This window comes from Egretta garzetta, unplaced genomic scaffold, assembly GCF_000687185.1.
Source record: "Egretta garzetta isolate BGI_Z169 unplaced genomic scaffold, ASM68718v1 scaffold425, whole genome shotgun sequence".
Classification (NCBI taxonomy): Eukaryota; Metazoa; Chordata; class Aves; order Pelecaniformes; family Ardeidae; genus Egretta; species Egretta garzetta.
In genome coordinates, this window is record NW_009259796.1 from 4,731,979 (window position 1) to 4,756,754 (window position 24,776).

At 35.9% G+C, this 24,776-nt stretch overlaps 1 protein-coding gene across 7 annotated transcripts in view; it reads right to left on the reverse strand.

The window, feature by feature from the left end:
- Window positions 1–24,776, reverse strand: part of OPA1 (OPA1 mitochondrial dynamin like GTPase) — a 54,785-nt gene that overhangs the window by 21,396 nt on the left and 8,613 nt on the right. For 4 of the 7 annotated variants that reach the window (XM_035895256.1, XM_035895255.1, XM_035895251.1 and 1 more), the window contains 22 exons: window positions 23,617–23,727; window positions 18,913–18,966; window positions 17,465–17,569; window positions 16,392–16,478; window positions 15,375–15,488; window positions 14,655–14,735; window positions 14,193–14,267; window positions 13,797–13,868; window positions 13,540–13,639; window positions 12,901–13,031; window positions 12,300–12,372; window positions 12,135–12,207; window positions 10,719–10,834; window positions 10,052–10,116; window positions 9,348–9,424; window positions 6,440–6,605; window positions 5,776–5,928; window positions 5,047–5,155; window positions 4,339–4,418; window positions 3,034–3,174; window positions 1,547–1,663; window positions 128–221 (listed from right to left, as the gene is read on the reverse strand). In XM_035895256.1, the coding sequence (XP_035751149.1) occupies window positions 128–221; window positions 1,547–1,663; window positions 3,034–3,174; window positions 4,339–4,418; window positions 5,047–5,155; window positions 5,776–5,928; window positions 6,440–6,605; window positions 9,348–9,424; window positions 10,052–10,116; window positions 10,719–10,834; window positions 12,135–12,207; window positions 12,300–12,372; window positions 12,901–13,031; window positions 13,540–13,639; window positions 13,797–13,868; window positions 14,193–14,267; window positions 14,655–14,735; window positions 15,375–15,488; window positions 16,392–16,478; window positions 17,465–17,569; window positions 18,913–18,966; window positions 23,617–23,727 (2,194 nt within the window). The remainder of the gene's footprint in view (window positions 1–127; window positions 222–1,546; window positions 1,664–3,033; window positions 3,175–4,338; window positions 4,419–5,046; window positions 5,156–5,775; window positions 5,929–6,439; window positions 6,606–9,347; window positions 9,425–10,051; window positions 10,117–10,718; window positions 10,835–12,134; window positions 12,208–12,299; window positions 12,373–12,900; window positions 13,032–13,539; window positions 13,640–13,796; window positions 13,869–14,192; window positions 14,268–14,654; window positions 14,736–15,374; window positions 15,489–16,391; window positions 16,479–17,464; window positions 17,570–18,912; window positions 18,967–23,616; window positions 23,728–24,776) is intronic. The other 3 variants (XM_035895258.1, XM_035895257.1, XM_035895253.1) reach the window with 2 other exon arrangements.

Genomic DNA, 24,776 nt, shown 5'->3' on the forward strand with positions numbered 1-24,776 from the left:
AAAAAAAAAAAAAAAAAAAAAATCAGTCAGCCATGCTAAGCATGAAAGGAACACATAGCTAGAACACCACTAGAAAATTTTTAAATCATTTTTTGTTTCAAACACCTCAACTTACTATGACCCTTACCTTCAGTGTTAGTAAGCTGCTGCCTCAGTGTATTTGCTGTAATTGCCAGCATTCGCTGTATTCGCCAGAAGAGGACAATATCATTACATTCAAGCTGAAACAAGGGAAGTTGTAAAGTCAGACCTCTGGTGTCCAGCAAACATCCTACACTTACAAGAATCTGTTGACACTTTTAGCAGCAACTGTAAACTCATGCATACATATCCTGATCTTGCACAAAACTCCCACAGAGTAACTATTGTAACAAGGAAACACACCAAAAATACTTCTCAAGAACTGGGTCAGCCCTATTTTATACACTGCATCCCCTTTATATCTACTATTTTCAACAAAAGAGCCATATCAAGGGCTATGATCGAAAAACAATTTTCACACACTATATGCAGGCTGGTGAGTATAACCAGCTCACTGAACTACCACACTTATTCATAGCAAAGACACTGAAAGAGAACAGCTGAAGTCCATATTGTGACTCCCTGCCTGACAAACACTTCTGAAGAGTGTTGGGCCAAGGGCTGTATTTGTTAACAACAAAAGAGACAGCTTTGACACCTGCAAGAATGGCAGGAGGGAGCACTACCATCACATTAGAAGACCTTAAAGAGACAGTAACAGGAATAGGAGGCTAAGTGTCATTGAGAGGCAGCCCTCCACTCTACGAGCTCATCCTCTGTTATCTCTTACAGGCAAAGGTATTTTTGCAGTAGTAAAGGTTTCTGGCTCCTTGGGGATCATTGTTTCTCATTAAAAAGAAAAACAAAACTCCAGAGAGTGAGGAGCTCTACCTTTCCAGTAATTTCTTTTCAATTTAAAATACAAAAGGTAAGAAAAACTATGTATTCTTTACTTTGCGTGACTTCATGCATACTGTCATTTGTTGCACAAGCTTGGCTTTATGAAACTGGGAAGTTATTTAAAAGATCTGTTTGTAAGCTCCATAGTTGTTTTTTATGTTTTTCTTTTTTCTGTTGATCACATGTGGTTCCAAGCATTAACTCTAAACACTTATTTATCATACTTATCCCATAAAAACCCCTTACTTCATGTTTTCTGAATTTTTCGTATCAGTGAGGTAAATAAATATCAATGGGAAAGTGGGAGAAATGGACACCAAGAAGATATCAATAGCTGTACTCTTATACGGCTTTTAACAGTGTATTTTCAATACACATTGATAAATAACAGATGTTAGGTTATGGTTGATACCTAGTGGTCATTTTATAGAATTACCACCAGGATGGCACTTTATCAATTACAAGCCTCCTGTAAAACATATCTAAGATAAGCAGCTATCTCAAGCTAAAGCATATAAAAGAAAGGTTAGGCTAGGTTAAAGTATTTGTAGAGGGTTTTTTTTTTTTTTTTCTCAACTGAGATGGAATTAAGGCAAAACACCAGTGTATCTGTTCTTCAGTTTACCTCTGAGTCCACAAAATGCCTCTGATAGTAATAGAAGCCTCTTCGACAGAGATTGCAGTGGTTCAAAGCAGTCTTCAGGAAATATCTTCTATAAATTTGGTGCCATGTGTCTTTAATCTAGGAAAACAGTACTTAGATTTGACTAAATACATACACTCACTATCGTGCATAATTTAATGATCACATTTAATTTTAAAATGTAACTCTAAATTCCACTATTGCTATCATGTAATATATTTTTAAATATTTCTCAGCAGTTTGTCTGCAACTGGGATATGATTAATGTGTTAGTTACATCTGGCAAACATTACAGATTGTCAACTTAGAAAAAAAATTACTCTTCCATGCTTGTAACATAACTGAATGCTTAAAAATATTATCTGCAGCCAAAATACACTGAAATTATATACTACAAAACAGGACAAGTTGTTCTGCTGTTGGCTTCACACAATCTTCACATTAACACTGAGAATACATTTTTGAGTGGTACCCATTAATTTATCAATTAAACCAGATTAAAGCATAGAGGAATATTTAATGGGTCTTATGTAAACAAACACTTGTAACTTCTCTTGATTAGGCTTATTTATGTTCCAGTTCTTCAAAATTAAATATGTATATAGATACGTCTCTTCAAAAAAAACCATAAAATAAAACTAAGAAAACCAGCTGCTTAGCTATAAAGGAAACTCAGTTTGCACTCAGTCTCCTCACATAAAGGATGGGGATCACTACTCTGACCTTTACAAAAAGGTATGGTAAGTGCTGTACAGGAAAGGGGCAGCAGGTATTTAAATAACTCTTCTACCTTGAATAAGTACATGTATTAATGTTGAAAAGGTAGCCAAAGTTACTGCAGAAAATAAATCACTGTTAAATGAAATCTACATCTATTACTTATTAATGTTTCAATTCTCACTTATTTAAAATCTTACATTTAATTAGATAAAAGGTCTAATTACCGTTAAGAGCCTTACACTGCAATGAGATAAATCATTTTCCAGAACACTTTAAATGTACAATACATTCCCTCAGGTCTCTCTAAAAACCCCTGCCTTTTTCCAAGTATTTTTACAAAATTTCCCTCTCTTCGTTGTACCTATGAACTTCAAACTGCACATACAACCACACTGAAAGCTTAGGAATGCACAATATGTTTTTATTGTATCTTGCTCACAAAGGCATTGATTCCACTATGTAACATCTGAACAATAATTTTAAACAAGCCTTGTCATAATGAAGGCGAGAAAATCTGCTCAGCATTCTGATTTCAATCTAAACTGACAGATTCCGAAGTGTTATACTGTATTTGTCTGACAGCCAACAGAAGTGAGTGAACTGCGTGCAAGCAGTCATTTAGTAATTAATTTGGAAACATCTGGATTACAAATTCAGTATTTAGATGGAGTCTTTTGTATGCTATCTAGAAAGAACATCAAATGTTCACAGGGGGCTTCCATATGTTTTGTTACAATTCTGCAGCTTACCAGACATGGGTCCACTGTTATTCCTCTTGCTTCAAGATTCTTTCTGACAGTCGTCACTTCATCATTTGCCAGATAAGCTGCATGTTCTTCATTGCATTTGATTAATTTCTCAAGTTCGTTTTTTGTTTCGTTACGAATATTCTAGGTTAAGAATGCTTAGTTAGAATTGATTATTATAGACTCAAAAGATTATCAGCACCTCCTCAATAAACAGTCTACCTGCTTAATAAGCCAGAACAGAAAATACCTTTGACACTATTAACTATTTTATTTATGTGACTCAAAAGGGTATTTGTGCAAAGACATCTCAAATACAGTATTTTTAAATGGATAGTTCACTATCAAATTTTCATATTTTTTTCTTTTCATTATGCACAGAAATGCAGAAGAGGAAGAGAAGGGTAGAAAAAAACCCCATAGGTCTTAGCCTCCTTTCCCCTCCATGAACACCCACTAGCAGGGCTCACATTCACATATCACCTGTGACACTGATGAGAATTGTAATTTTTGCCTAACAGCTAGCAAGAAGTCTCCATGGATTCATACCTTTAAGTTGCTGTTCATTAAAGTCAAGTAAGATAGGTTGAAGTCACTGCCTTTCTCCCATACCTGGCTGCACACAGTTGACTTGTAAAACTCCTTCCTCTGAAACAATTACTTTCTACTGTATTCTTTTAAACTCTACTTACTTCTTTAAAGTATGATTCAGTTTGAGAAATATCTAGAAAAAGTAACATAAAAAGCCCATCATCTCTGGGCATTGAACGGAAGGTGCTATTTAAATTCAAAAGAAATTTCCAAAAGCTATGAGCAAATGACAAGTGAGATTGTGATGAAAACAGTCAATTGGAAGATACAACTGTGACTAGAATGCCAGTGATAATGCTATCACATACTAATTAAGTCCAAATGAAGCATGATAGGAAACTACAAGTGACTTCTGCTTAAAAGGCATGCTTGGAAAGTACAGAAGAGAATAGTCCAGTTTCCACCCTGTTTTCATCAATTTCTTTCTACTGGAAGAACTTTAGTATTCAGGTCAATGGCATAATAGTAAAGATGCAATTCAGCTGAAGAATGGAAAACAGTTTACAAGCCAAGATATATCTGCAATATGAAAAAAGTGTATGAAATTCTCCGTGGTGTAATACTTAAAACAATGAATAGTAATTGTGAAGTATTTAAAAGTAACTTCTTTTTTTTAGTCATCTAAATAGTGTGAAGAAGGTTGGTATTTTTTAAAATTTACTGAGTAATCAAAGTCTTCTAAAAGTAGTGAACTACACTTTTTTTTTCTCCTTTTACCTGTTCTTTGGTGCGGCCTGTCCAGTATAACCACCTTTTTTTCCAGTCTGGACCCACCATATCTTCAATAACAGATTCAGCTAAAAAAAGGAAACATGATGTTAAGTGTCACTTAAATTATATATAACCAGCCAAATGTATAGTTCTAAAATTAGGTACAAGATCAAGAACGGACATTTTATGCCCAAGACCATAAAATATGCCATAATGAGTCAAGTCGGGTGTCTTTTACTTAAAGCAACAGTCAACAACTTTTACTAATACTTAAAAGTGACTGCAAACTGGTAGATAGTTCAAGGAAGTATATAAAAAACCATAGCACCCCTCCACTGGGACAGCCCTCTAGGTTCCAAATCAGGGGTTTAAAAATCTTACCTTGTTGCAACTTGCATCAAAATTAATTATGCTTGATAACCATAAATGGACCAACTACTTTCCCTGAACTTATTCTACCCTTCTACCTGTGTGTCTGTACCATTTTTTGACTCTACAGCTATCTATCACTTATCTTTCAGTTGCCTCATTGCAAGAGTACTAGCTTGTGAGGCTGTATTTTGCTAAACATTTCTATCAGTATCAGTACCAACTGAGACAACCACTGTCTCAGTTGTGCTGATAGAAAAGCTTACGCTGCAGTCAAGTGAAGTAGATCCAGAAACTGGCCCAGATAAAAAAGCACATAAGGGTGGAATACTTCACACAACTCACTGTCTTTGAGACGACTTTGGAGCGTCTCTTCCATAAAATGAATAGCTGCATCCCACTGCTGTTTATCAGATATTGACCGATCTTCTAAGGCATTGTGCTGGATCACTCGCTGCAAAACAGAACATCATTTTAGCATACAATAAATCATTTACTGAGGATTTAGTAAAAAAAAGATTTCTGACTTCTCTTCATTTTTTGATGTCTATAAAACCAGCATATATTGGGCACACAGGATTTATTCAAGAGGCACCTTTTCAAAGCACTGCTGAAAATATTTTCTTATGTCCTTAATTTGACTCTCTTCTATAGCCTAGCATAAATAATGTAAAAAAATACAGCAAGCAATATGAAATCTGTGTCTTACAGAATCTATGAAGATGGTAATGAAACACTGCTATTTTTATGTGGCTATAACAAAACAGAATAAATGAGCTGATGCTAAACAATTCTCACAATGCTGTCCTTGGGCAGCCAGTGGATTATTGAGGACTTTTTCCTGAACCAACCAAACCAATTTTATTACATGTTATTTAGGGCAATAATTAACAAAAGGTAATAATAAAATGAATTGAGAAACACTGAATTAAAATATTATATAGGAAAGGAGAGATGGATATATCTTCCTATCATTTTATGATTACATTAAAAGGTGGCAAAAATACTGGATAGGGAACTTCAGTAAAAAGATTTCACTTAGTCAACAATGCAGAAAACCCCACTACATTGTACCAGGCTATCCTCTGCTCTCTCATTCCATTTATGTCGTTTAATACTTTCTTCTTTGACAGCTTGTTTCAATTTATCAAAGATATCATCATGCTCTTTTCCTTTTTGTTCTGTCATGAAACGGGCAAATTCTTCTTGCAAAGTCTCCCATGCCACCTAGAAAGTTAGCAAACAATACCTACTGAAACGGACCATTACACCACGTGCCAGCTGGTAAAGGAACATTTATGACAATTCTTGCAAGTATAAAAATTTGCATATTTTCTGAAAACAACGTACAAGCATAAAAGTAATTGACTTTTCCTTTGCTGCCTTATCCATTACTAATGAAGTCAACACTAAACTTTGCTATGTTGTAGCAAGTTGAATTCTGTTAAACTTGCATAAATCTATTAAATATGAATATACCTAGCTTGATGGGTTTGTTTAACCTTTTAAAGAGGGGTGTTTTGGTCTTCAATAGGGAAAATTCACCAGAAGAGCAAAATAAAGTGTTCCTGCTATATATGCTTCTCAACATCAATATCTTGCTAGCCTTTTCTGACATGCAAGCTGGTAAGGACTGTAATCAGCCCTTCAAACTAACACTTTCTTTCTCTGGAGCTATGCTTTCATTTAAACAGGCTTTGAAATATTTTTTTATGTTTTTAAATAACTAAATTCTCACCTCTACTGCTTTATTAGGCAGTTGCTTGTCAGTCCACTGCTTCAGTTTGATGTCCACAGTGGTGTTAAATGTCCCCGAGTTCATAGTCTGTGCTGCTGGAAGGTAGATATTCTCAATCACATGAGTAGACACCCTCTCCCATAAAGTTTTCTGAAGAATCTCCTCCCTAAAATAGAACGTTGTAACACATATGGTGGCTTTCAATACAAAAGTATCTAACAAGCACACATTCAATTTGTTACGCTGAGAAAACAAGACTACAGAATACAGGAAATACTCCTTAACATCAGGACACAACTTCAACCAAAATCCACTCGGAACTAAGGACACAAATAGACAGTATTTTCAGCAGCTTCAGAAGTTGGCTTCTACGATTCTTATGGCTGCCACTGCACTGCACAACAATTCCTTGCAGCCTTTAATTATACCACTATAACCATGCAGAGCTGTGTGTGCATGTGCACAGCAGGTGGGGGCAGACTGTAAAATATGGAAGTGATCTGTCTCAAGTCCACACTCCTAAAGAAGCATGTGGATTTTGTTTCTGTAGTATTCTGATTTGTTTGTTGGAACATGCTGTAGTTTTCCATTTTGGATTTTCATTGATTATTCTCAGATTTGACAACAATAAAGCAAGTTGAGAGGTCCAAACTTTCACCAAAATGTATATTGACATACATTTTATATAAATGTGCCTCACGTCACTATAAAACTAAGCACCACTTTCCTCTTTATGATGCATTTCAAGAAGTAACAATGGAAGCAATCTAACTTTAACCTTTTTAAATTACAATAAACCTACTCAGGAAACTTTGCAGCTGCAGTGAGACAACTCAGCTGAGCCAGCATGACATGCAGCCGGTACCCACAAAGGCAGTCACGCTCCTGCCACAGGCTCCAGTACAGGTTGTGGGTTTCTTGCAGGTTAATTTTGTTCTAGCTCAATATGCTAAATCAGCTTACCAACAGGTCATATGGTAGAATGGTGACAGCAAGTGCTGAAGAATAAAAAACGGCCTTTTTTTGGTGGTACAATTCTATCAGATTCACCCAAGCCCTTTTCTTCCAAATGGGCTGAAGCTGAGGACACAAGCCTCATCACTGATAATGCCCCTACTCTAACTAGGCCATCTGTGGACAAAGAACTGAAGAACTTCCAATAAATATCAGTCCTCCCCCTGTTTCAACAATGGTATAATTGAGAATTTGTCTTTTGTGTTTAAAGCATCCTTGAGATTTAAAAAAATTTTTAAGCGGTCCTCTGATATACCAGTATAAATGAGGACCAAAGACACTAGTTTTTTTACTGTTGGAACAGATCTTTGGCATATTTAGGGTAGCAAAAGTATTTATACAAAATTAAAAGGAACTCAAGCATTTAAATGTTGAAAGAATTCACTATAAATAAAAATTAATATTGCCACCAGTAAAACATGTTTTCCTTAAAAAACTTCGTTCAAAATAGGATGATTTGGATAGTGTTCAAACAAAGACCAACTATTCTTGATCACCATTAAAAGAACTGGGGATGTGGCAAATTAATTTCACTTACAGGGTGTGCTGGAAACTGTCTTGTGGATTTTACCACTTACAAATACACTGCAGGAGAAGGGCAGTCCTCTGATTAACAACAAATGCAAAGCTTAGTCCTTCTTTACTGATGTGTCAATAAAAATACACTTTTGCTTTGCTTAATTCAATCAAGCTTAATTGGAAGCAATGAAAGTTTTAACAGGATAGAAATATTTGCATTCATCAAATGCACTGCTATTTTTGGGCTGCATATAATGGCTAACAGAAGCATTTTTTCATGACTTAGGTTTCCAGTTCTACTTTATAGCTCATTAAACGTTATACAACTAGAATCACCTCTACATTTAAACTTTCAAAAGAAATGCACAGAAACATTCATGTCATACACCCACCCAATCCACAACATAAAATGAAGCAGACTAGACACAGGCCAGGGTACTCCAGCATCCAATACTCCAGACACACACAGCAAACAGCAGCAAACACCAAAATGGCAAACCTGTGTTATGTTTGGACTAGAACATAACTTCAGACTAATACACTGCCTACACTGCCACTGAACTCATCCACATGCCCAGAATTATTCTAATGTCATTAAGAGTCAGATATTTTATCTTGGTTTTTAATCTGTAAACAAGTAACAGTTCACTGAAGGCAAAGGCATTAAAGAAATCTTTTTTTCGTGGTTCTCAGTTGTGGCACAGGCTGTCAAAGTAATCCTTTACGTTGGTTAGTCTCAGCCTGCATCTACGGTGGCTTTACTGTAGTGATGCTACACTGTACTTAGGCTAAGCTCTCTCTCACACCTACGTCTGCCTTACAAAGTACAGCAGCGTAGTATGGTGCTCCTTGGTTGAGGCTACCAAGATCTACATGTAGGATTAAGTTCTCAAACATCCAGATCAGCTCTTTACAATCAGGAATTACATAATCCTTATAATTCCAAATCTCTGATTCACAGATATACAAAACTTCTTTTTTTCCCTATATCATATGTATTATTTTGATATGCAGAATGATAATTCCCAAACATCAAGTTAAGAGGAATTCCCGCTTCATACTTCAAGTGAACATCTGAAAACATCTTTGACTGTTCCTTTTCATTTTTGAGGAATATCTATTGTTCATTATACTGCATAAAACCAGAACAAACCAAACTGACACTGTATAATTTTTCTCGAGGGATTATATAAGTATTTGCAGATTCAGAATAATAAACAGACTACTTCGACAGACACAGAGGAGATAATAATACATTGTCCTAAGAAAAACAGATTCTTATTTATATGTGAGAATTTTGTTTACTAAACTCTTTATATTTTAGAAGTAAACTTCTGCTAGTTAATAAAAAAAAAAGCAAAAAAAATTGCCATACCAGTGCTTTGGTGTAACCTGAGTCAAACTTATGACTTCATCAAGAATCTCATTCTTTGCTTTTTCAAACAGTTCATTCTACGCAAAAGGAAAAAAAAAAAGAAATAATAAAATTTTAAGTATAGTTTGATCATGTTTTCATACAAAGAGTAAAAAACCAAAAACTTTTTCTTATGGCCTTTAAGCCTAAAATGATATCTTCTGGTCACATTCTGAACAACGTATGTGCTTGTCATAAGCTACCCTGGTTTCCCATACATCTTCCCAACCCATCTCCTGCATACCTCTGGCTAGGCATGGCATTTGAATATTCAGGATCTCTATAAAAGAATTAGAAAATGGGATCATAATTGTTTTGTTACTCTGTCTGAAATGCCAGGGAAGTAACTTCTCTTTGCCAGTTCTCTCATGATCACAAAGAAACACTGACCTATTCCTGTGGGCAAGTTTGGTCAGTTAACTGTATACCAGAAGAGCAAAGGACTTGCTAAGTGTTGAAGTAACACAATTTTGAAGCACACTATTTCATAAAACAGAGATCTCTTATTCCCTAGAATAATTTATACTGACCTCACAATTTTAAAGTGTCAGTACTTTATATGTTAACTTTAAGAAACCTTTACAAATGAGACCAAATGGCATAAATTTTAATCCATAATCTTCAATGCTTTGTAGCACACAAATTAAAGCAGTAGTGTAATTTACCCTGTCGAGCTCTCGCAACCGGGGGTAATTGTTCTTCCATTCAGTCTCAAGATTGAAACGTGTGGCTGCAAAAATCAGAAACAAGGCCTTTATTCTAATTGTCTACATGCACTCCATGACTATGATAAAAATTTAGCAGCTACTGAAATTGCCACAAACCTTGCTTATGACAAACCCCTCCAGGAACTTTAAGGGCCTCTGCAAACGAGCAAAGGTTTTTGCTTTTTACACTTAAGATATTATGTCTGCAAACTGCAGGATTCATGCATTGAAAAAATGTAGTGGAAAGAGAGCCATTCAACTTCCAGCTCTGTACAAGCCAGTCCTGACCTGGCTGATCAGACTGTATCTTCATATAGGAAGCCATTTTAAACAACATCTGAATCCAATGGAAGAAATGTGTTTTACCCATAAAAACTATGAAGAAAAAAATAACTCTGTTTATTTACTCTTTTGGCTTTTAGAGCAAGTGGGTCCTTCATACCATGAATTATTTTTTAATGTGTTTTTGCAAAGATTAACTGGGGCAATTATCAATTAATGAGAAATGGTGATCATATAAAACACAATTGCCCAAGCGTGCTGGCAAAATGGTATTATGTGCGTGGAAGAATTAACTGTTTAACAGCAAGTTGCCATTTCACTTGTTTTTTGAAAAGATGTCTACCTTTAAAAGCATCTGCTTGCTGCTCCACAGACTCTCTCACCATTTTCCAAAAGCAATCAGACACTGCAAGACTTAAGTTCTTTGTTGTTACTTGGTGTGCCTTCAGCATGCATGTCCTGTAAAGACAGACAGCTAGAGGAAATTCTTCTATGTATACCCAGGCTTTCTGGCCCCCGTTTTTTTCCTCACAAGAATAAAGCTTTGCTTTTTATAGCAGAGAAAAACATGTCAATGCACACCTAGCCCAAATTCCACTCTCTTTCTCCAAAATACTCAGTGCAGATGATCACCAAAGCAAGTGGGGAAAAAAGCCAACCCAAAAACACCTCACCACAAATAAATTTGTATTCTAGAGGTTGCAGTGCAGGTACTGCACTCCCAAAGACCATGCAGCTTACTTTCCTGAGAAATACAAGCTTGTGAAATCAAAACTCTGCTCAATGAACTTCCAGCAGAACACAAAAGTTAACCCTTTCAACACAACACCACTGTCACACCAAGATGACTGCTACTTAGAGGCACTACAACTCATATTTGGGCTGGATTCACTCCTCCCAGCTGTATCAAGTGCCTAGACATAGGCTGGGAACTTACAGAATCATAGAATCATTTAGGTTGGAAGAGACCCTTAAGATCATCGAATCCGACTGTTAACCTACTAAACCACATCCCTAAACACCACATCTATTAAATAACTCCAGGGAAGGGGACTCAACCACTTCCCTGGGCAGCCTGTTCCAGTGCTTGACAACCCTTTTGGTGAAGAACTTTTTACTAATATCTAATCTGAACCTCCCCTGGGGCAACTTGAGGCCATTCCCTCTTGTCCTATCACTTGTTACTTGGGAGAAGAAACCAACCCCCACCTCACTACACCCTCCTTTCAGGCAGTTGTAGAGAGCAATAAGGTCTCCTCTGAGCCTCCTTTTCTCCAGGCTAAGCAACCCCAGTTCCCTCAGCTGCTCCTCATAGGACTTGTGCTCCAGACCCCTCAACAGCTTCACTGCCCTTCTCTGGACACGCTCCAGGTCCATAATGTCTTTCTTGTAGTGAAGGGCCCAGAACTGAACACAGTATTTGAGGTGTGGCCTCAGCATTGCTGGATACAGGGGGACAATCACTTCCCTAGTCCTTTATTTTTGATACAAAACTAGAGCCAATGGACTGGAGAGAGGCTCAGAACTGCAGCAGAATCAATTGCTGCCTGAAGATGCCTGCCTGTCTCCACTGACTTACAGCAAGCATTAGGAAACCAGGCTAACTTAATCACCTCAACAAGATACTTCATTTAAGCAGATTAAATTTCAAATAGTGTTTCCACACTACAATTCTTTTTTTGAAGTTCAACAAGAAAAACTGATGCTAGCATTTACTAACACAGGCTCATTTTAGTAGAGGGAATAAATAGCAACATACTTCAACAGCTTTGAATTTTGAAAAAATTCCTCTTCATATTCTTTAATAGATTCAATGCTTTCACTGCTGTTTCCTGGAGAAAGAAAAGAGTGCTGCAACAGTTCCATTCAGACAGTTTTCTCTGCTATTGAGGAGAAAATAAAGCAGAGCCAGAGCTCTCTTTACCTTTTCCAGTAACAACTGCAAAATAACCCAAAGCTTTCATTGGGAATAGCTTGCCTTCAATTATTTGCTGGATCTGTGAAAATAAAAGATTAAAAAAAAGCATCGTTAACTTTGCACAGAGACATTCTTTCCTTTGGCGCAGTTTTAAAGCCAGATCCAGTTGTATCTATGCATAGACTACTATAAGAAGCAGTTTGTCACGGGACTGTAAGTTCTACTGATATTTAAAAGCAAAAAAATAAAAAGCATAAAACAAATAAGGCATAACATAGCAAAACACAAAATAAAGTGAGAAAGCCTATCCCAGAATATCCTAAAGCCTTCTCAGGAAACGGAACTTGCTCAGGTCACCTTCATAAAAGGAATCAGTATTACAGCAAGCTGTAGCCAAGCTGGGACTAAGTCATGTAGCTGATCACTAAAAGCAAAGCCTGAGAGAGATTAAAACAACCACCATCCCAAAAAATCATACTGAATAAAAAATAAGCACCCAAAACCATCTAGAACAGGTAGGTGAGGTCCAGTATTTCTGACAGCATCTGAAGTACTTTTCCATATGTGACTTTAGCCATCACAATATAGGAAAAATATTTCAACTCACCCTGCTTGGGCTAGCCACATTTTTCTCAGCAAGATCAACTTTAGTCAACACAAAAATTGTCCTTTTTCCTTGGGGATCCATTTGGCTGACTAAGTCTGTGACAATACTGCGTTCTGCATCCACTGATCCATCTAAAATAAACAAAACCAAAGTTGTATTTTGGGGACAATATAATCTAACATGAAGTACTGAAGATATAGTAGGCATCAAATAAGTTTCATGTTAGAACTTAAAAACAGCAAAATCACACCTATATTCAAGTTCTGGGCACACACAGTGAACGTTTTCTTTGTTCCCCGTATCATAAAAAAAACCCTGTAGTTGTATGAATTTTGAACAACACCAGCTTGCTCAAAATATTAATCTCTATTATTGTCTGTTGCCTCCAAAAACACTTTTGAAGAAATCTTGAATATTATTTGAATGATAAAAACTCTTATCAAAAAGTTGCTTTTTGCCAGATACCAAAGGTGCCGTAACTTATAAATAGACATTCCACACATACTGTTTTGCACACTATACAAATTACCACAAATGGAAAAAAAATATAATCACAAGAGTCCCCAGAGTCACATAAGAATCAGAATTAAAAAAATAAAAGAATCCTGCCAGCTGGATAGCCATCTAGACTCTTATTACCTTGAATACAAAGGATGATGGCATTAGGATTCTGCATGTAGGCCTTGCTGATGCTAAAGATGGTTTCCTTTGTATCTGGAGCCATACCTGATGTCACAGTCTTTAATACGTGTATGGAGATATACATTTAAAGGAAAAAAGAAAACAAAGATGTAAAAAAGAAAAACAACAGCTAATGTTCTCACCAATAACACTACCTCACTTACATATCTTTAAGATTTTTTTTTTTTTTTTTTTTTTTTTAATTGCATACTTACACTAATGACTCCAGGTAAATCAACCAATACCATTCTCTGCAAACCAGGACCTTTCACACTTAAGGAGATGGTCTGTAAAGTAAAACTGAAATTAAAGGTTTGTACACACACCTACTTTGAATGTAATTACATACACAATCACACATATATAAAATTATGTAAACATGTATTTACACACACATATACTTTAAACCAGCAACAGCCTGTAATTTTAAATAGGAAGGCCAATTTTATGTGCATGTAACTGTGACATAAAAATGATTTTAACAGTCCAAATACACATTGCAAAATATTACATATACACAAACTGGATTCACCACAATCTCCTATTTAAAGAATACCTACAAAAAATATACATGTACAGATATTTGCCACTAAATACGTGACAAGTCTTACCTCAGTGCTAACAGTGCACCCTTCTTTCACACTATTTCTCATTCTGATTTCTATTTCATTTCTCAAAGCTGCAAGCTGTTTTGAGACAAGCAAAATATCAAATATAAAACTCCTTATAATCATGATAGAAGAAACATCACCAACATAAGTAGAAAAGCTTATTTAGGGATTAAGATCTGTTTATAAATACTGCCTCAAATATATGTTGAATAACAAGTCTCGTAAATGGGGCACTAAATGACAGATTACCTGCATACTCCAAAAAAGCTCCTCCTATGTTTTACCCACTTCAGTACCAGCCAAAAAACATATTATGGCATCATTTAGTAACTAATATAATACCTTGCCCCATTAAACATATTTCACTCTAATTAAATAGGGGCTAACAGCCCACAAAGACAGAATTTTTTTCAGAGAATTAATAGAAGTCACATTAACTTCCAGTCACTTCTTTATACTTACATCCTCTTCCTTGGTCAGATCAAACTCCCGAGAGCTGTCTTTGAATAAAGCCACATGGTGAGGACCTTCACTAAGAGTTACCTAAATGGTAAAAGCCTTATATGAGAAAGTATGGTAAATCTAACAGAGAGGGCCTATAGGAAAGACGGGGAAAATCTTTTTAGTAGGGACAGCTGTGACAGGACAAGGGGCTATGGTTTTAACCTGTAGCAGGGTAGGTTTAGACTGGATATAAGGAAGAAATTCTTTACAACGAGGGTAGTGAAACACTGGAACAGGTTGCCCAGAGAAGTAGTGGAGGCCCCATCCCTGGAAACATTCAAGGCCAGGTTGGACAGGGCTCTGAGCAACCTGATCTAGTTAGCGGTGTCCCTGCTCCTGCAGGGGGGTTGGACTAGATGACCTCTAGGGGTCTCTTCCAACCCAAAACATTCTATGAAACTTGAGAAGTACATAGCATATGTATACTTCCCACTGCAGACATACAACTATATCTAATGTTTATTTAGCACAGGACTACCTCTAGTAGGAATTACTACTACCCTGATAGTATATATGGAGCATATATAGGCCTGCAGAAGTTTTGTCATTGACTGCAACAACTCACTTGCTTGGAGGCCATTTTATAAACAAATGTTCACATATACTGCAATTAATGGCATAATCAGATGCAGAACAATACAGCAAGAATGCTGATTCAGAAATTTTGATGCTTCTTACCTTAACAGGGGAACGTGTCATCATCTCCCCAGAGCCTCGAGGGAATATGCGGGCTTGAGCGATCATTTCTAACACACTAGTTTTTCCTGCACTTTGATCTCCAACCACCACCACCTAAAGTGAAAGTTTAAACAGCCATTGGCTTTTAGCGGGACATTTTGGAAGCTTAGACAAAAACTGACTAAAAAGATGTTAATCGGTGTCAACACTGGCTGTACTACGTTTGACAATAAATGCATTGGTTTAAATATTGAGTCCTTAAATAAATGCTAACTTTTAGTCATGCAAAAAAATTGACTTGTGCTTAAGACAGCACAGTCCACAAAGCACCCTATGGGCCTAACCTGCCAGGCCACCCAGTGAAGAGAGGAAGGGCTTGCTGTTCTTGTGGCAGGCAGTTCTTCTCTCCTTGGCAAAACACTGAAGACTACTCATCTGGTAGATGCTGCTTCTGCCTGGAGAAGGCTGAATTCTGATGTAGTTGCTGTCACCTCCCCATCTTACTGGATCCCTATAGAAGCCATGAGTGCTACAGGTGGTTGTGCAAGCAGGAAGCATTCCCAGCTCTCCCCTACACCAGCAGTCAGGCTAGCCAAGCCCCTTCTATCACTCCCTCATCCAACAGCACTACTGTGGGACATTACCCAGGGCACCTTACCTTCTTAGTTCTGCTGGTACACACCAGGAAACAGTAGTCATTTTAAACTACCAAGAAGGCCGGGGTGCCCTCACTGATATAATTTAAAATGAAAGGCTGAGCACAGCAGCAATATCTGGATCTAGATAGGGTTTTATCTATGAGCCAAGACAGACCTATCATATTTACATTGGCTATTCTCAAAATTCTCTTGTTGCATTTAAAATGGAGAACGTCTTAAGCAAAAACCCTGGAGTTACAAGAATATAGTTTAACACTAGCTCTGGATTATGCTGGAATATAATTAAGTGTTCTATTCAATTATAAGACTGGTGTTTCAGTAAAAAGCTGAATTTGAATTGAATTCTTTATCTACTTACTCGAGGTAGGTGATCTTGAGTGTTATAACTAGCATCATAATCAGACAGGATGTCGAGTACTTCAGAATACATATCAATCAAGGATTTCTACAAAAAAAAAGTAGAGAGAAAGCACAGCCAATTAGCAGAACAAAGATTGGGTTTCAAACTACTTCATCTGTATATTATGTGAACTTAACTGTAAAAATGTGTTTATTCTCTCCTGATGGTTTGAAACCTAAACTGTCTATACTGCAGCACCGATCTCTGTTTTATGAAGTACAATACCAAGTAAAGTCATCCCTTTCCTTCAGTGGATGAAAATATTACAGTTGCAGATTCATATTGCTGAAAGAGCAAAATTAGAGCTCTTATGTACAGCATAAGAGAATAACAGCGCTCAGACTTCACAGCTTTTAAGTTAAGAAGCTGAATTAAGTTTCTTCCATTAAACATCTAGACTTACGTTTTCAGCATGATAAACAGTAAGCATTAAGAAGGGTACAGAGCTATAAATCTCATTCTGTAAAACTAGGAACTCTGTCTTCCAGTTCCCAGAGGAAAGAGGAAGATCCATAGTGGTTAGCAAGTGAGGCAGAGAAAGGCAGATAACATCTGTTTCCAGAATGCTCAGGATATTGTCAGACAAAAGTAAAAGCATACTTAGTTCAATCTCTGTGCATTTATACAGGGGCATTAAAAGATGTTTCCTGACCCTGTAACTATATTCCTACCAAACTCAGCAAGACCCATGACAAAGTACAAAAGTATCAGACTGCCTGTGTAAGAAAAGTTGGAAACATTTATTAGCAAACACAGTGAAGCTACATCAAAAACCCAATCCACATTTCCCACTTACTTTGGTAAGTTACTCAGTTAGACCTTGTAACCCCTTTGTGCTCTTCAATTGGAACCATTTTCAAAATTTATATAGTTAAAATAAGGGATGTATAAAAGCATTAACGTCAAAAAAATTAGCATAAATATAACAAAAGTTGAAAGCTCATATACAAATTAAAAACTACAATTTAGAATAGTATCATGGAAAATATGGCACAATTATATTTCTATGCTGATTTGTAATACATAAGTACCTTTAACTTCCTCTGATGAATTCCCTTGTCATCTCTTTGCAGTACCAGTTTTCTTAATTCTTTGTTCTCCTTCTCTAATCGCTCAAGCATTCTTTGGTATTTGAGCTACAAAACAATGGTACAAATATACTCTTGTAATTACAGAAACAGTACGCTCACATGAGCAAAGTTTTACCTATGCAAAATACACCAGACTTCAGGCAAGTCTTTCAAAAATATAGAAACCTTTGTAACCACTACAGTTTATTAACACACAAGACCATCAAAAGATGACTATCAGAATTTTTTTTTTTTTGGCAACACATCTTTGCTTCAAAAAATTTTACCAAGACCACAGTGTTCAAAGTTGGGGATACAAAAATCCATCTTTAAGCAACTTAAACTAGCATCATTCTCAAAGGAGCTACACATACACAGTCAGATAGAAATTAACGTCAGTGGGAACTGGCTGTTCAATTTCCTACCAATAGCTGTCATTATTGTTCAAATTTTCACTTTTTGATTTTTTTTTTTTTTTAAAGGACATCATTCTGAGCAGCACCATCCTCTGTTTCTTAAAGGGATTAAATGTTCTTTTAGGTGCCAAAGAAAGGGCAGAGAAAAAGTTTTTCATCTGTACACAGCAGTTTTTACAACAAATAGTCCAATCATAGAAACAGCTTTCATTGAAAGAACTGCTCACTGCTTCACAGAACAGATTTTAATGAACACTGCATGGCTTATATACAACTCAAGAAAAATAATTGCAGTGACACTGCTAGACAGAAAAAAACAAAGAAGATACTTTGGTTTTCCTGAATGCCACTGTACTATAATCTGAACGTCTCGCCCTACATATCCCATATAATGTCTATTTTTCCTCTTGGGCCCCTGATATTTGGTCAGCAAGTGCACTTAAAAGCTTCTTTTCTTTATCAGAAATGATGTTTCCTAGATTAAAGGATTAAAATATAACTCCTTAATAAGTAAACTTATATCCTTTCTGCAACAAATGTGCCATTTAAACATACAAGACATCACAGATATATTTAGTAGCATTGAAGTTATAAAAGAGAACTGTAGAATGTTAGGAATGAAGTTAGCATGCATAAGAAGTTAAAAACTGGAATATCACCTCTGTATTTATTTAACAGTCTTGGGCTAACTTTACATTTCAGAAATATACTGCACTGAAGGCAAGGAAGGTCTTTTGGGAAAGCATGATTACACATTTGCCCTATTCTTAAACTCCCCTCATGCATTCTGTCAGTCACTGTCAGAGAAAGAACAGACTAGATTGACCTTTGGTCTGTGTCACCACAGTCAACTCCATATTGATTAACTCAAAGAATAGAAAAAGCACTGCATTTTCCCCAATACGTTTTATTTCAGGTGTGCTTTTATCTAGTAAATCTGAGCCTGCTGCACATAAATCGCTACTTAAGACATCAGTAACTCAGAAAAGTTACCTGAGTCCGCAAAAGTTCTTCTTGAAGTTGATCAATCTTCTCTTTGTCAGAAACCTACAAAGAAAAATAATCGTGGCTACTAAGACATTGGTTAGTTTATCCACTGTGAGTAACCAAATCATAAACTGCAAGCTCCATTCCACATAATAAAATTGACTTTACATGCATTTTAAAGCAAGTAAAATTATTCAAACAGCATTTGAGATTTAATGTTGATGGAAAGTTCCATCTGCAACAAGAGGTTCATATAAAAAAAAATAAATCTAAACTCCAGTACATGCAAATGCAGAAGTTAGCCCTTCAAGACTGAATACTAGGAAAGTGAGCTTAAAGAAGAGAAAACTCTATATGGTGCTCAGAGTTTTCTGGCCACTGCCCTAAATGCAATTTCAGTGGTCAAACTCTCAGGATCTCGTATGTTCATTTCATGAATCAGCATGATCCTAATGGGATCCAATCACCAAAAGCCCTGCTTGCTACAGAAACTACTTTCAGGTGAATGTTCACTATTTCTGAAGCTTCAATGAGATTCTTTCTTCGTATTTGTTTTTCAGAATTATAATCTTAAACATGCATTCACAACTTCATAAATTGTAATTAGTGAGGACAGTCTTGAAGGGTTATTTTAGAATTAAATTACATTAATCACTGGAAAAAATCAGGATATTATAATACAAAACATTTTGAAGTTCAAGGCACAAATGTAATAAGATCAGGCAATTAGAGCCATTTTAGTAAAATATTCTTAAAACGCGTTCAGCAAGATGTAATAAACAGTTGTTTAAAGCAATCCCTTTTTAATAACTTAAAGGCAAGACAAAGCATAAATGGTGCAATACAAATTCATGATGTAAATATTTACAAACAAAAAATATAATGGTTGACTGATGAAATACTAAATTTAGAAAAAAACTATAATCTAAACAATTACTGAAAGAATCATAGAGGTAAAAGCTTCAATATTTAAATAAAGCTCGCAATAAAGCTTATGTGACATTTACAACTCATTAGCTTCATATCAGAAAAAATGTATTATCTAAACATGCAGAGGACAGCTGTCATTTAGACACAAATCAATTTAGTTACTATAATTTCACACCAGCTGTTACAGATTAAACAAGAAAAAAATTCACAGTTATTCATAGTAATTGATATTATTTAGCTACTGAAGCTGTAACATACAGGACTGTGCCTGCACTTCAGAGAAAGCAATCCAAGCTGACACTTCCATCTATAACCCATTATTTTCTTATTCATGAACAGCAAAGAGGAACCTTTTTGTTTCTGTTAATTAGTTCAGTGATAGCAAAAGTGCATCAGAAACAGTGTTAGTTTAGCACACAAACAACTTGACACATGCAGCCACAGGGTGGTATAGGTAAGTACACATTTACATATACACACACTTTAAACACCTCAGAGAAATAAGGGGAAAATAAAAATAGAAGGGCAAAGAGAATGGTGTGGAGAGTCAGAAGAAGCAAGAAAATAAAGGAAAGAAAAGGAAAACAAAACGTTTCCACACAGTGCAGATTTTCGAAGCAGTTAACACTTTCCTGCTCTCTGCTCTTAAGCAAGCTGCTCCTGTAAGTGCTCCTGGGGCCTTGATGCCTCTCCGACATATACACTTACACACAGATCGCCTCTAACCACATGGGCACTGTCTTTTATGTACAGTATGCTTATGTTAAGCACAGTAAGCAAAAATATCGCACACAGCTACATGTTGCAAGATCTGAAGCAAAGAATCACTTAGCAGTAGATGATTAATTCTAACAAGGACAATTAGGTTAAGTTGTGTCAAAAATAACAGAGTTCTAGAATGATGTATACACTTCAGCATTTGGTTCAGGTGTGCTTTGAACCTTTAGCTGTAGTTAGTACATGCAGTATTTTGAAGATGTAATTCATAAGATTCCTAAAAAATTTTTAAGTTGCCAAGAAAAGCTAAAAGTATCACAATAAACTGAAGTACTAAGTCACATATGACTGCTCTATGATTTCTACTCACAAAAAAACCCCAGCAACTATTAAAATCTCTCTCTCTAGGCATATCAATATTTGTTTAATCCTGTTCAGCATGGTTTGTACATCAAGATGCCTCTTTCTTTCCCCATTGCCACCATAAAGAGTTTTGAGAAAAGAAAACTGTAGGGGCATTTCTAATCAAGGGCTCCAGCACAAAGATGCAGATACCTGCTCACTAAGGCTACCAGAAGCTCCTTACAGTTCCTCATTTTGCACAGCAGTTGCTTTCCAGCAACCTTTGTCACACATTGTATAAAATAAGTATGTGCCTCTGAAAACTCAGTACCTTTGAAACCAGAGTTACTGGGTTTGTATCTTCGCTAACCACACTATAAATCATTCTAAATTGATCATCTACAGAAGAACTACAATGATTTCCAATAATATAAATGACAACACAAAGGCCCAGCCAAAATGCATATAAGCAGCAGCCATGCACAGTGCAGCTATACAAGACTAATCCACTATACTGCTAAATATAGGCTGACAAAGAAATCAACAGGAAACAATTATATTTTTGTTTTTAACAACCTCTCCTGCTCGTGAGAGTTCTTACTATTATTCAATTTACAACTGAAGTAGATTTAATATTAAATAATTAAATTAAAATGGAAGATGTACAAGTAAATTGGGCAACAGAACTTCCAAGAATGGAAATGAAAAAATCATGTTCTCTAGTAGACATGCAAGCAAGCCAACTCAGTTAAAAACAAACAAGCTTAATTTATGCCCTATCAGAAGGGCATGCAATGACTTATTTCAATGGCAGAAACAATTTCTTTTTCCAAAGGAGAATTTGGATCAATGATCAGAATCTTTAACTTATATCCTCATACCAAGATATTAAAAGAAAATAGTTTACCATCTCTTTCAATTGTTTCAGGCAAAAATATTAAGTGTGACAAACAATGCCCATTCTGTGGCATTAGGCATGTATGCCAAACAGCACACTTGAATGTTCAATTAAAGCTTTTTATATGAGAGGGCAGTTAGACTTTCAACACTCAGAAAACACTGAGTACCTGCCTTGGAGGTCAGGATGACATCTACAAAGATAGACCTTACAGCTACTTCACAGCTTGGGAATTGTAGCATTAGTTGCAAGAAAGTACTGACAAGGTAGAATTTCAGTAATAAAAAAGTGTAATATCAAGCTCGTATTTTTTTCCTGATTGTGTTTATTAGGCTGATACATTTTTATATATCAAATATTGTATTGCCTTTCCAGTAATTTTTACATCTTCATATACTTTATTATAAACTTCAAGCCACTATTCCATACTTCAGCGCTCTCAAACCATACACAATCTATCAGAGGCTGAAGAAGTTCTCTTTATTTAAAAAAAAAAAGGGCAACTGAACAAATAGAGACTATTTAGACCACTGAAGACATCTTCACTCCTCTACTAAAATACACATCTGGATGGGAATGAATGCAAGTACATTTGTAGGACACCTTTTGAGAAAAAATAATCTGAAATAACTGCATTCCATTGACTTTTGTTACACAATGCCTGGATTCATAACTGAGGACAGAATACATCAGTGTTATTTTAAATCCAGAAAGAATATTAACTAAATAAATTTGAAAAATGAAATATGAGGAAAAATTTCCTTTCACCTTTTTTTAATTAAAAGAAGATTAACAGTTTAGAGTGGCCAGAGGTTGTAACTCTAAACCGTAAAAAATAATATGGCAAGAAAGTAAAATATTTACATTTAAAATACTATTTTAGTTTCAGAGAATAAGTGATTTAACTCTGTTGATGGACTAAAAAGCATGACAATTGCAGCTATGTACCTATGTCTAAAAGTTTAATTCACATTTACTGTGTTCCTCTTTCTGTGGGAGTTATCTTCAGATGTACAGAAGATAAAGTTCTGTATCCAGTGCTCAATTCCAAAGCTGTTGAAAAATACGAGTAATCAGAAAGATTTTTTGAGGACACAGAAGCAGCCAACAATGCAATGTGGTTAGGAATTAGGGGCTGCAACAGATTAGACAACTAAAATATCCTAATTTAGGAAACATTTCCAATTAGTCTCAACCATGTAATAGTAAATAAAACAATCAAAGCTTAATTTAAGTAAGTAAAGTGACGTGCAAATGTTTGACAACCACAGCATATCAGTATAAACTGTGCTTTAAGAGGGAAAACAAAGGAATACCTTTGATGAATATACAGTAGAGACTGTTATTAACAGCAGTATTTAATTGTCTGTGCAAAATTGTTCTTAAAGAGCTGCTTTCATTTTCAGATCAGTAACAGTATAAAGCAGGAAAAAACGTTCCCAGAGATATATTGCCTGTAAATAGCCGTACTCTTACAAGACAGAGTAACAGTAAGCAAGCAACAGTAGAGAAAACAGACTTGACATTTATTCATATACTTTCCTTAAAGTTTATACATAAAAAATGAGTTTAAGTAACAATTTTTATAGAGGCAGAGAACATACAATTTCAAAGTGACACAAAGTACTTGTTCGGCTTTTAACACCATGCTTTAAATGCAATTTGGTTAAACTGAAACAGGACTATGCACCTGTAGTGAAGTTCGCTGTAATAATTATTTGGGCTCATGATTTCATTAGTTAGATTTTTTCCTAGCTCAAATACAGAAGGCTGAAGTATTTGATTAGTGTGAATACAGTACACATTGTCCCTTAATCCATCACCTTTCGCTTCTGCTGGGAAGAGCCCATGTTATACTGGCCAGCGGCTCTGCGTGCTTCCTCTTCGTGCTGCTGGATTTGTTGTTGTAACAGAATGAGTTCACCAAGCAGGCCCTGCCATGAGTTTATAATAAAAAGGAGAGGAAAAATTTGGGGTGTAAGGAGAACACAGTTAAACCAAAGGACATGACAAAGACAGATGAAAACCAGGTATGAATGGGTCAGTTCAAACAAAAGTAAAATTTCATTCAAAAGATCTCTTGCTAGCTAGCTGGGAGTGGACATAGCCACCAAAACCATGCATTTTCCAAAACCAGGTAGAACAAAATAATAAACATTTAACTACATTTTATAATTATATTCAACTTCGAGCATCTAAATCTCCAAAAAAAAAAAAATTCAACTAACCTGGCTTTAAAATACTCTCAGAAGTTTCAGGATTTCATTGCAATTATTCATACCAGAAATTCTTAAGTAAGAGCAGTTTTTCACAACCTAAACAGGCATGCATTTAAAGAGTGTTTTGGATATTCTACACAAAGTTGTGCATAACAGCTAATAGGCTGAACTTTGTCAGTAACATGAAAGTTCTTATTTTCATGCAGACAGTTTATAGAAAGATGATTTTGCCTGCTACTCAATTTTTAAACTAGGAGAAGCAAAATAGCTTCTAGAGCATAAAGAAAGAGAAAGCCCCCTCTCCACTTCTGTAACACACTGCAGTTTAAATTCATGCTGTCATTATCCTGCCTGATCAATTCAAAAATCCCTGCAACTTGCTGCGTATTCCTTTACTTATTCAGCATTTCCACAAACCTTAAAGTTTCTTCTCTTCTCCCTCCACACCAAATATTCTGGTAATGGTAAACTATCTTTCAAAATTGGTTTAGAGATACTATACCAGCATCTACTGGAACTTTATGTACAATTGATTTCAGAAAATGAAGACAGAAGTATTAACAAACTATTTAAATAAAGCTCTTCAAAAAATTATTACATCTTCTAAGAAAATGCTCAGTGGAATGAAAGGAAAGGTTTCAAAAATACACTACAGAAATCAAAACAAATCCCGAAATAGAACTTTGGTGTAAGAATTCAAGACGTCTGCCATCATGTTATACATTTGTTGCACAAGATGCACACACAGGCATGTACACATAAGG